At 38.1% G+C, this 12,490-nt stretch overlaps 1 protein-coding gene across 4 annotated transcripts in view; it reads left to right on the top strand.

Annotated features, from left to right (window-relative positions):
• The window catches only part of GALNT1 (polypeptide N-acetylgalactosaminyltransferase 1), a 108,165-nt gene that overhangs the window by 79,033 nt on the left and 16,642 nt on the right, over positions 1-12,490 (top strand). For all 4 annotated transcript variants that reach the window (XM_050971363.1, XM_050971364.1, XM_030231424.2 and 1 more), the window contains exons 5-6: positions 5,070-5,236; positions 11,662-11,869. In XM_050971363.1, the coding sequence (XP_050827320.1) occupies positions 5,070-5,236; positions 11,662-11,869 (375 nt within the window). The remainder of the gene's footprint in view (positions 1-5,069; positions 5,237-11,661; positions 11,870-12,490) is intronic.

Genomic DNA, 12,490 nt, shown 5'->3' with positions numbered 1-12,490 from the left:
GATTTCCCAACTGAGCTGCTCAGTGCACAGGAGACACTTCTACTTGTGTTCCATCTCTGCTCTTTATCAGAGTGCTCTGGGCTCTGTGCACTGGGCTAGAAAACAAAGATTGCATACATGTTTTACTGCTGTTAGTGTTTTTGAGCCATTGTAAATTATTGCTCATGGCTTGTCCCTTTGAAAGGCTGGTGGAATAGGGAATAAAACTGGAAAGAAGTAGAGCAAATCATAGCTCAGGTAGTGTCTGACTCTGTTAATTTTCATTATTAGGTAAGTATCAGTGGCCTTGTTTTGAACAATCCATATTAAAAAAAGTTCCAATGTGTATCTTGTTCTCTTATTTCTCCTCTGTGGAGAATAACATGTTGGCAGCATCAGAAAAGGTAGAAATCTGCCCTGTTGTACTTTAGAAATGTAGCATTTATTTCTAATGCAGTCTATAATTATGTCCTCATCTTCCTAGAAAATTATCTAAAATTTATTTCATGTTGTGCCTCAGTGAATGAGGTTTTTCTCATTGTGTCTCACTGCATATCACTGCGTAAGCATTATGGTAGTGTTTAACTGATTTCCTACAAGACCTCTTTTCTGCTGGTAGCTTTGTTTGGGATGTGATTTTTTTTTTTTTAGTCCATGAAAAGGTATTTAAGAGCTATCCAAATAATAAATCCTTGTTTTTCACTTTCAGAAATGATTTAGTATGCCTTTGAAGGGTTTGCAGAGATCACTACTAACATTGTAAATATATATCTTTCAAGATTTGCCAACATTACACACATAGCACTCAATCTTGGGTTTCAGGAATAATTTCCAAGTAAATTGATCTATGAATGCAATTTTCAAATATTGATAAAATGCCAAGTGCTATTTTGTAATAAGATGGCTGCAGAGTTGCAGGGTATTTCTAATGTCATATTTGGAATATTTGTCAAAGACCCAACAATAGAAGGAGGGAGGCAGTGTGAAAATAGCACAGGTGTTGTCCCGAGTTCCTGGAGTCTCTGCATGCCTGGCTGTGGCCAGAGGGAGTAGCTTTTTTTATCTCTGATTGGACACTGAGGAGATCAGAGAGGTATCAGAAGAATTTCACCTTCTGATGAATTCAATTGAAGCATCTTGTAGGATCAGCTGGTAGATTTCTTCTGCCCTTGCAGTGGCGAAGTATATTTGTTCCCTTATTCCCTCACTGGTGTGAGAGAAGCTACCAGTTCTGTCAGATGTGGAGAAGGATTGAGTGTGTATGGTTGTGATGTTGTAGAAAGTGCAAAATGAAAAGTTGTCTTCCTTGCCTGCAAGTTTGTGCTGAAGCAACAATTAAACTGTGAGATTTAATGGCTTAATTTTATTTGGACATAATTGCTGTACTTGCTGTCTCTTCTAGTTATTTTTGTAATGTCTCCTGTGGACTATTTGTACTCTGGGTTGAAAGAGAATGTAGGAAAGCAGTTTATTCTGTGGCTCTTCAGATGCATTTGAAGTAGCATCAGGTAGTTTTCAAGTGGTTATACTTAGTCCAGTGAATAAAATTCTCTCAGGTTTTTTGCTTCAACAAGTGCATGTCCTTCTTATGTTGAAGGCCCCAGACCAAAATGCAGTACTCAATATTCTGAATGAATGATGCAAGATTGCAAAAAGATAAAAGCCTGTGAAGAGTAAGTGTGAGCATCTTACAAAGGTCAGAGCAGGGTCATGTCTTTATAGTGGTGTTTTTGTAAAACAGCTTTAAAAAACCTAGGTACTAAACTTAATTATTTTTTCTCACATCTGATTTTGATGGAGCATTAAAACTCTTTTGATAATTTTAATTCTATTTCCTATGTAATTTTCCCCTTTATTTCTGTTGTGGTTTGACCACAGCTGCCAACTGAACCCCAGGCAGCCACTTGCTCACTGCCCCCACAGTGTGCTGAGGGAGAGAATCAGAAGGGTAGAAGTGGAAAAACTTATGGGTTGAGTTATTCAGTGTAATCAGGAAAGCAAAAGCCACACAAAAATGTTGCAAGAAATTTATGCACCACTGCCCATGGGCAGGCAGGTGATCAGCCATCTCCAGGAAAGCAGGGCTCCATCACCTGTAACAGAGGCTTGGCAAGACAAACGTCATTACTCTGTATTTTAACAACCCGGGCTATTTTTTTTCTGTCTCTGTATTTAAAATACATGATGTTTTTGGGGAGTTTCCACAATCTAAATAATATATGGAGTCACATTAGCTGAGAGTTTGCATAATCTACAGTGAGTGCTGCAGATTAAAGGAAGGATGATGCATTCCATGAGGAGTAGACATTCTCAGCTGTTGTTTGGAGTCTTCATTAAATTACTGGGGATGGTATGCCTTCCTAATGTTATGCACTCAATTTTAAAACAGTTTGAGGCATGATCCAACTAAAGGAACATAATGTATTAGTAGCTCATTAAAATTCAAATTGTCCTTAATTCATAGCCTGTGTGTCATACCCCTCATGGTTTTATTCTGCTTCTAATGTTGCATAACTTGGGTTGAAGCTAATGCTTCATTTTAAATTCTATAGTACTTCTTTCTGGGGTAATTTGTTTTCAAATGAAAGACAAAAGAATTCTTAATTTAAATGTTTGTTAATAGAATAAAACATGATGTTTCCTTAGAAGGCTGATGTCTAATCATGGGCATCAAGTGTTCTATTTTATTTGCCTTATGTACTGCAGCAATATATTCCTGGGGCAGAAGGAGTTACCAGTGTTTTCAAAATTCAAAACAGGAGGCTTTATTTGTATTCATAGCAATTTGTACAGATGTAGCTAAAAGGTGTATATAGAAGGGCAGGTAAAAGGAGTATAAAAAACCAGGTCTCATACTTTCAACCCTTTCATTTGTTTTGCCTGCATCAATGAGTCCAGAATCATTTAATACCAAACACTTTGTTAAGAATAGCATTCAAAAATGCCCAGCCAGTGTTGGTATGAAACCACCCCTGTGTTAGTGCTGGCAGCCTTTTGTGTGTTGGTAAACACGTGCCATGGGTTAGACCCAGCCAGCAGCCAAGTGCCAGTGCAGGGTCACTCCTAACCTGTTACCCTGCAAGGGCTGACCTCAGAGGGTGAGAATAGACATGTTTCATTATGGCAAGGGGGAGATTCACCTTCTGCAGGACACAGCAGGAGGAATGCCTTGCACTGGGGAGGAAGGTACTCAAAAACTCCTGTAAGCCTTCCTGTTAGTGCCAAAAAGCTTCCCCTCAATTACAGATCTCAAATGTTCTGATATATTTATACTTCAGACAGTGCAATGCTGTATAAACATTGTAGGCCCTGATCACTTGGCTGATGTTTATACCAGCTCATTGATCTAAGCTCAGTAAAATAAAATCTTCTGTAAAACCATGATAAAAGGTAAGGCTGAAGATGAGATTTCATACTACAATAGTAGATCCTGTGGCTATCCCAGCATGACATTCCTGGTGAATGACACATTGTTACTTCTTTTCATAGAGAACTTCTAACAGACTTCTCTCAACTTTTTGACAAATATTCTTGCAAAAAGTAGAGGAGCAATTGGTAGATTTGTATTACTATTGTAGCTGAAGGTCTACAATCAGAAACTTATTTTCTGGTCTAGGGAGCAATGCAGCAGAAGGGATAAAACATCTTGGGTTTAAAGTAGCAAAGCAGACTGAACAAATGGCAAACATGGGTGATAAAATTATTTGGCTTATGATTGAATTTTTCATCTGAAATTCATAGTGTTTTTGTGAAAAGCTATTTTATTTTTCAAGGTGTACCAAAGAAGTAGCCTTTTCAGTTGGCATGCTTTGCAAGTTTTTTTTGGTTTTTTTTTTTTTTTAACATGTGAAATAAATCAGGATAACATAGGGATATGTGGGAGCTTTCCATAAAGATTTTATAATGTTTGGTTCAGTGTGATGAATAATTAAATTTGGCATAGTTGTATAATAAGTAGGCATAATATTGGAGGTAGATAGTGCCTGATCCGACTGCTTCAATTCCCAGAAATGGTTTCACAGAAGCCCTTCCAGGTATTTCTTCATTTGCACCTGGACTTACTGATCCTTTCCGAGATGTCTGCATGCTGGGCTTTTGTCGCCACCTCAGAGCTGAAGTGCTGGTTTGCTGTGAGAGCTGCTCTGAGAAGAGCTCTGGCTAAATGAGTTATCCAGCTAATTAAATATTGATGTTGGGAGCCTAGTTCTGGCTGACATTCCTTGTGTCACTGTTTGGCGTGGTACTGGATGCTGACACCATGATCCTGTTGTGTTGGCAGGCTGCTCCTTAAGCACTGCTTTTGGATATTTAGGGTAGAGGATATGCACTCTGTGCTTCTCAAGCTCTTGGACAGTGCTGCTGTTAGGATGATAGTCATGAATACTTGTTAATGTATTGTAGCATTGAGATCAGGTTACATTACAGTGAACTGACTCAACAATTTGGGATCTAATAAAAGCTTTTTTGTTGGAATGGAGCTCTGTTGAATATATTTCTTTTTCCACCTCGGTGTTTTCCTTTTGTTTGAGATCTGCATATATCTCTTTAATTTGGATTCTTAAAAGATTATTAGCATCAAATCTTACATAAGTAACTGTGTCATTTTGAAATGTGCAGGAGGAGCAGATCTTTTCAGAGAACACTTGTAGTTGTGTGGTTATTTTTTAGAGCAGAATTGGAATTTTTTCAGAATTGTGATCAGTACTTTGTGTACAGTGTACTGCTTTTTCTAGAAGGTAATGCAAACATCATTGTTTCAAAATAGCATTGCAGAATGTAAATATTTGGGGTGTGGGGTGGCCATGTGGGGTTACTTGAAGTGTATGTCATAGTTTATATAAATGCCCTATATAGGCTGTTAAGAGAGGTAAACCTATGATTTTCCATGTTAATTTTTGGAAAGTGAATATAATTCTCTTTTAATTTGGTGCACTTTATAGCACTTTGAGCGTGTATAAAATGTGCACCGTGTGCTCCTTTGTCACACTGCATAAAATTGATATATCTGGGATGTCAGTAGCGAATCCTCAAGAAAAACCTCAGACTGAAGGCTTGACCTTTACAAATACCTGCTTTAACTTGGTTTGCAGGTGTAAAACGAAGGTGTATGCAGACAACCTCCCCACGACGAGCGTGGTCATAGTGTTCCACAACGAGGCGTGGAGCACGCTGCTGCGCACGGTGCACAGCGTGATCAACCGCTCCCCGCGGCACATGCTCGAGGAGATCGTGCTCGTCGACGACGCCAGCGAGAGAGGTAAGGACAGCACCGGTGCCTGACCTGCTGATCCTCGTGTTTCCAAATCTGAAGCTGTCTTGTCTCAGAATCTCTGCTGGTCAGAGTGACTCCGAGATGCGTACAAGTCTCTTTTCCCAGCCCAGCGGTCGAAGAAGGAGTCAGGATTCTTTTGTTCTGGTTCTCAAGGTTGTTTATTGTTTCTTATCTATAGCATTCTTTCTCCAGCCCGCTGCAGGTCTGTCCAGCAGGTTGGGTTGAGGCACACTGGCCGCCCTCGGGGCAGTGTTATCTTTTTATACTAAAAACTACATGTACGTTATTTACCATAACTTCCCAATACCTATCACCTATGCTAGACCATGTGTTTCTACTCTAAACCAATCCAAAATGCCACAGTCACAGCAGAAGATGGAGGCCAAGAAAAGGAAGGAGGAGAAAGACTGGACATACCCAGATTCCTCCATCTTGTCTCCTGAACCCCAATTCTAAAAACCCCAAAATTCTACGTTCTCATCCTGTGATAAATTCACTATCCTTCTGCTTAAACTTTCGTGGCTTGTAAATCCTCATATAAGGTTGGTAATTTTTTTCCATGGGTCCAGATCAAAGGCACAGAGGTCTTGGGCTCTGTGCCAAGGTCTCCGAGCCCCCAGTCAGGGTATCAAATCCTCCAGGGCAGTCAGAGGAATTTCCTGGGTTCCAAGATCCTTGATTTGGGTCTAACCCTCCTTAGCAAAACACAGCACCTGGGGCAGGGGAAGGCAGAGGGAGCAATGCCCATTTTGAAATACAGATGGATTATTCTGCACTGGAAGCTGGTGTAACTTCATCTGTCTGGTTACTTTTGTGTTGGCAGCATGGACTGTGTGTTTTGCTACAGTTTTAGTGTTTTGCATTTAGAATTTGATCACATTCATGCAGCTTGAGGGCGTTTAATACTTGAATCACCTGGTGAATAATAGCAAAGGCAGCTCTGTTTGTTGCACACATTTAAATTTACTGTCACTGCCACGGTTAGGCTCAGTGTTCAGAGGGATCAATTTTGATTATTCAGTTCATGGGAAGTTAAAATTCAGTTTTTGTGCTGCAAGAGGTTTCATTTCTTAATAGACAGTGCTCCAGACGAAAACTCTATGCTTCAAAATGACACTTGCCACGTGTAATAAGCAAGACTGGAAGCTGATTTTTTTGTAAAATGTAATAATATTATTTAGATTTTAATCTTCATAGTTTTTAATTGCACTATATTAGAAATAAAAATAATATTCTGTAAAATACTTAACATTTAATTTTGGTTAATAATTGATTTTTGGCTTGTTCTTAATATTTCTTGATGGCATGGGTTATGAAGTGCTTTTTTTCCTTGTGTTGTCAGATGGAGGTGAGAAGGTAGAACAGGTTTACTAAATAAAACATGTCTATATTTTTATATTGATCCACCTTTTTTTTCATTCTATTTCTATATTGAAAGTTTTCAACTGGAGCAGATGTAGTAGGACACTAGAGAAAAAGTCTTGACAGTCACCAGTTGCAGGCTGTTGCCTGTATCAGAAGGAATTCCCACGTGTAAGGCAAAGGAGAGTTTTACAGCATGCTGACATCTCAGCCTGTTGCTTCTTATTCTAGTGATGCCAAATTGGTGTTTTGCTGCCTATGGTAATTCCAGTTTCAGAGTAAGATGTCTGACTGTTGTCCAGGTGACAAGATCTGCCCAAGATCTGTGTGTCTGAAGAGAGGAGCTGGGTTTGCCCCAAGCAGCCCCATGATACACAGGTTACAGTGTAAGGGGAGGTTTTAGGATAGTTAGGAACTTACCGTGGTTAAGAGGAGCTTTTGTAGCTGAGGAGCATTAGAAGTGGGTTTTTGCTCTACCACGAAGGTAGCAAACATACTGAGCTGCCCCTTCAGGTTATGTGTGTGTGCATGATGCCTGGCTGGTTGGCTGGGTCGGTGTGGGGCACAGCTGCCTGTGGAGCATGGACAGATCCCATCAGCCAGCTGAGCTCGCACCGCTCTGCTTTGCTGAGCGGGGAACAGCACACACACTCGGGTTGTGTTTGCACTTGTCTCTGCTCCTTTCCTCTCTTGGGCACCCTCACTTTTGCTTTTCCTTTTTTACCCAATTCTAAGTGCTTCAGCTAATTCCAGTGCAATTTGGAAGAAAGAACAGAAGCATTAAATACAATTACATTCCGGCAGCAGAGGAGAAATGCCTATGCAAAGTGCCACAGAAACGTGTTCCAAATTAAATAAGAGGCATGATCAAATTTTACTTTTACAAAGGCACAACATCAAATTTTTGCTTCTTGTACTTGTGGGTAATTTGTAATTATACTTCTTGATTTGTTGTAGTCTTTAAACTTGATGTAAAAATTCTACATTTTATTTATCAAATATCAAAACAGTTCTTAGCACTAATTCACATCAGTGCTAATTATTATTTGTGACAGGTCAGTTTTCAGTGTGAGCTAGAAATAAAGAGCAAGCTAATATTAGAATATGTGGACATCATATTACTTGTGTTTTGCCTCTTCAGTTTCTGTTTTAGAAAAAAATCAATTTCAACATAGCGATAAGATGTCCTCACTATGAATCATAGGATTTTAGTCCACTTAAAAAAGAATGTGGCTTTCTCTAGATAGCCACATGCTATACCAGACCCAGAAATTTTCTCTTTCTGGGTCTGGTAATAAAAACATATTAATTCCCAGCTGAAAGAGCATTTCGTACTTTCTTTGGTGCTGTTACCGAACCTGTTCCAGCATTTCTTTTTGAAGCCCATGATCTTAATTTCAGATCACTTAGGCATCTTCTATTTGTTGTTATTTTCAACAATTACTGAGAGGGGTTATTTTTGTTCTGTTTTCCAAGAACTTGTTATGGTTCCATCAAGCATGCTTTTACATTAAACAAAACAGAAGGGTACGAAGCCTGAAGATGTGAAGGGTTTGTGTTTGCTACTTAGGCATTCTGTTTGTGTTGAAATAAAACAGCGTACTTTTCCAGAGAAATACAATGTTCAGCCTGAGTATTGTATATTGAATTCTAACATCAGAGTCATTTTAATTGGAATAAAGTAAGCATTCAGTCTGCCTGAAGCACACACTTTGTACCTGCTAGTGTCATGCTCTTAGAAGAATGAATTTGCATAATAGCATGCATTTATTTACACCCAAAAGAAAAGCGTTGGAGAAACAAGACGTATCTGTAAAATTGTTCTCTAGTTACTGATCAGAACTGCAACTTTAGTTTTGAAGTATTGATCTTTGGTAACTAGTTTGAAACAGTTAACAGGAGAAATCACAATTAGCTGGTACCTCAGACTAGGTCAGCACCCAGTAGCCAAGTGTGGCAGGCAGATTGCATCAGGATAGACCACATCCACAGAACTTAGCCACAGAGATGCAGGTCAAAGCAATGTGACTGCAACTAAATCCTGCCAACAATGCTTACAAAAATATTTGTACTTCTTAAGAAAACATGTTTGCATGCTTACAAAAATGATAAACCTGTGTTTTATTGTAGTTTAATAAAAAAAAGGGTTGAAACCTAATTTTTCATTTATATTCATATGAGTGTGACTTGGTAATAGAATTGGCAAGGTATTTTTCAACTAATGCACTTAGTTGACTTGAACTGAATATATTTGCTCTTTTGTCTTCCTTAGTTCTGCTATTTCCACAGAAAATGCTCAGTCCTAGGTAAAACTACGCACCCTTTTCGCAGAGAAAAGGCTTGAAAAGAATATCCGCCACGAAGAGTTATTGTTATACCTATGAAACTACATGAATTCTTAATGTTCCAAATTAGAAGTATTGTGGAGATGTTTGGTTTTTTTAAATACTATCAAACCTCACTCTGTTGTGAAGTATATGAAGCAATGCTAAAAAGTTAGTCAGCCCTAATCCTGAGTCGTTTATAACCAGCTGACTCTGTAATGCATAAAACTTCTCATCTCAGTATTCAGCATAGAATTTAGTATGACCAGTAGGTTTGAATAAAAAGTCATCTTCATGGCTTTATCCTGATGTTTCTTGTAGGCCAAAGTATATTGTATTCATTAAAAGATTATGCAAAGATTTGGGGGTTTTTTTCTCTAAAGGAAAAAAATCAAGTCTTCCTTATAAAAAACTATTACTAGTTTCTGGATGCATGACTAATCAAAAAAGCTAGTTTCCTACTACTTGAACAAAGGGAGCAATTTGTAAGGGATGTGTATTGCTCTTAGAGAGGGTGTTCTGGAGGGAAAATTAGCTGCTTCGATTTGAACATTTTACCCTAACTGCTGGTAGCAGAGGAACTTCAGAAATCTTGATGCCTGAATTATTTACTATGCTTTTATAGAGATGAGAGATCAAGCTTTATCTTTTCTGCATATTTTGCTGGAGCTCTAGTGATATTTTAAGGACACAGTTACTGGAGGTCTGTCACAATGTTTTGTTTCTGGGAATAGTCCCTTCTGCAGGTTTGAACAAGGTGATAGTTCATAAGAATATCCTTATGGAGATGGTTAAACATGAGAGAAGGGCTGTTCTTAACCTTTTTCCCTCTGTAGTGAAAACACTGCACACATCTCTGATTCTTTCTTAGAGAAAAATAAGTTAAAAGTACTTGATAAATTGAAATTTTAAATACTTTACCAATAAAATGTAAGTAGGACTGAAGATTTTCATATGCAATGCATTGAGCATGACTTGCTGTATGTAAGTTTGTGTTTTATGCAAGTTCTTGACTGGCTGCCTTTATATTATTGCAATCTTTCTCTCTTCCCTCTGCCAGAATTTTACCATTCTGTTAATGTAACTACATTCATGAACCAATGTCACAGGCCATATTAATGGAAGTTAATGTTAAAGTTAACTTCTCTGTTAACACAGAGAAGTTTAATGTGGATGGAACTACTTTAAAAGCTTATCAGTATTACACTTGAGATGTGCAGAGAAACATATTGATTTGTGTGACTTTCTCATCAGATGGTGAGCATAGAGAGAAATGCTGCACACCCTCTCTGTGTACATTATGTGTACATTAAAGCTATAAATATTGCCATGATACTAGTTCTTTTAAATTAGTGGCTTTGGAAAACTACACTGTAAAGAGATGAGACTATATTTGCTACAGACTCAGTCGTGATCTCTGTGCTCCACCCCAAAAGCCTTGCAAAATGTTCTGACATGTGCACTTGGTTGGTACTAAGAAACATATATTAATTTGAGTCTCTGTTCATATGCAAAATCAGAATTAAGTTACTTTGAGTTTCTCTGGAGACAAAGATTTAGATGTATCAAACTCATATACTTTTAGCGCAGTTTAGCTTTCAGGACACGTCAGAACTTATTTCTGTGGGTTTTAGTGGTAGTCCAACAATGCACAGAAAAACATGAGAAGGCAATTAGAACTCATTCATCTGGAGAAGTGGTAAGGCATGGTAATCACCTTCAAGTCAACCCTCCCTCTTGAGGTTTACAAAAGAGTCACTAAGAGTTCATGCTGAGCTTTCCCCCCACCCCTCCAGTGTCACACTTATTTTTGTATGAGGTACTTTCAACCTTATGTGAAATCCTACTACAGGCCATGCATTGTTGTGGTACAACTTTCAACTCCCATGTGCTTTGAGTGTACAGTCTAATATTCCATAGCTGTGCAGTAAGACTATTTTGCCCTTTTTCCGCATTTTGAAACTGCGAGTTATCGCAGAAGTCTCTTTCTGTGACTGTCCATTGCATTCTCCCTCACTTCTTTGTTCTTCCCTTGGCATCAATCATCACAACCCAATAGCTCTTTGGAGTGCAGGTAATTTTGGGTCTCTGGGTGTATGGTAACTGACTGTTGTATTTTGAATAACTTGTTCTTTGTAATTCATGTTACAGATTCTCATTTATGTATAACTTAATATATTTCTTTTTTTTTTTTAGCTGTTACGGTGATAATATAATATAAAAAATATTAACCAGAAAACCCTAGAGAAAGCACAATTGAAAAATCAGTTTGATTGTGTTTTAAACTTCTCACAAAGATATTATATCTAAGTTGCATTACTGTAGGAGGCAATTCATTATATTCAGCTAGTCAAAACCATTTCTGAATTTCCTTGGTAGAGAAGTCCAAGAGCACTTATGCATCTTTTTGAAAATAGCTGTCACATCCCTGCCATAAAAACTTGTGACTCCCATCTTGGTTTTGTGGAAGTGTTCAACCCTCTCTTCCTTTTTGGGTTTTCCATAATGAAGAAATAAAGAGGAGGAAGAACTTTCTGTGCTATTTAGTGAAACATTTGGGAGATGTGGAAAGGAGTATTGTGAAGTGTGGAGGAAACTAGCTGAGAAAGTAGAAAAAGGATAGACAAGAACAGGGGAAATGTATCTTGATTCAAGTCACTCCATTGAAAAAAAAAAAAAAAGAAGCTGAACTACATAGCTAATGGTTTTGATCATTCTTTGCAGACTTCTTGAAAAGACCACTGGAGAGTTATGTGAAAAAATTAAAAGTACCTGTTCATGTGATTCGAATGGAACAGCGTTCTGGATTGATTAGAGCAAGATTAAAGGGAGCTGCTGCTTCTAAAGGCCAGGTCATCACCTTCTTAGATGCTCATTGTGAATGTACAGTAGGCTGGCTTGAACCTCTGCTGGCAAGGATCAAAGCTGACAGGTAATTTTCCATTTATTCCCCCATCTTTGGTTTTTTACTTATTAAAAATTTTTCCAAGTATTACAAAATAGCCTACCAGCAAATATCTGCTTTCTGAAGAGCTGAATAAATTGTCATTGGTGTAAGGATGAAAGGCTAATTCAGTTAAAGTTTTAAAAGTAAAACTCTGTTTCAAGTGAAGTCTATATTGGGATACATGGAATAATGTGTTAAATAGCGGGAGCAATGAATGAAATTGAGGAATAAGGGGAAATTGAGGTCTTCAGTCTGCAGCTTGGCCTATTCCTTCATGAATTTGGGTAGGTATTCTTGAGAAAGGAATCAAGCCCTGATTTCATGTAGCACTAACACTGTGAACAAGAACTGTTTTCAGGATCTCGTTGTGATTTCTTTATTAAATAATGGTTTTGATTGTGGAAATCTGGGCTGTGTATGTTCTAAAGTTAGAATAATTACTGGAATCACACTGATCTGCACTTATATACATGATGGAAATTGTGTTGGGAATGAAGGTGAGAGAATTGCCTGCTTTATAAAATATCCGTACATCTAAGCAGTAGCTGTAGTTGTGCACTAGTCTGTTAGTAGTCTACATATTAAATAGAATAAAACATGGTGCTA

The sequence above is a fragment of the Serinus canaria genome, chromosome 2 (genome assembly GCF_022539315.1).
Source record: "Serinus canaria isolate serCan28SL12 chromosome 2, serCan2020, whole genome shotgun sequence".
NCBI lineage: Eukaryota > Metazoa > Chordata > Aves > Passeriformes > Fringillidae > Serinus > Serinus canaria.
This window is presented reverse-complemented; position numbering and strand designations above follow the sequence as displayed.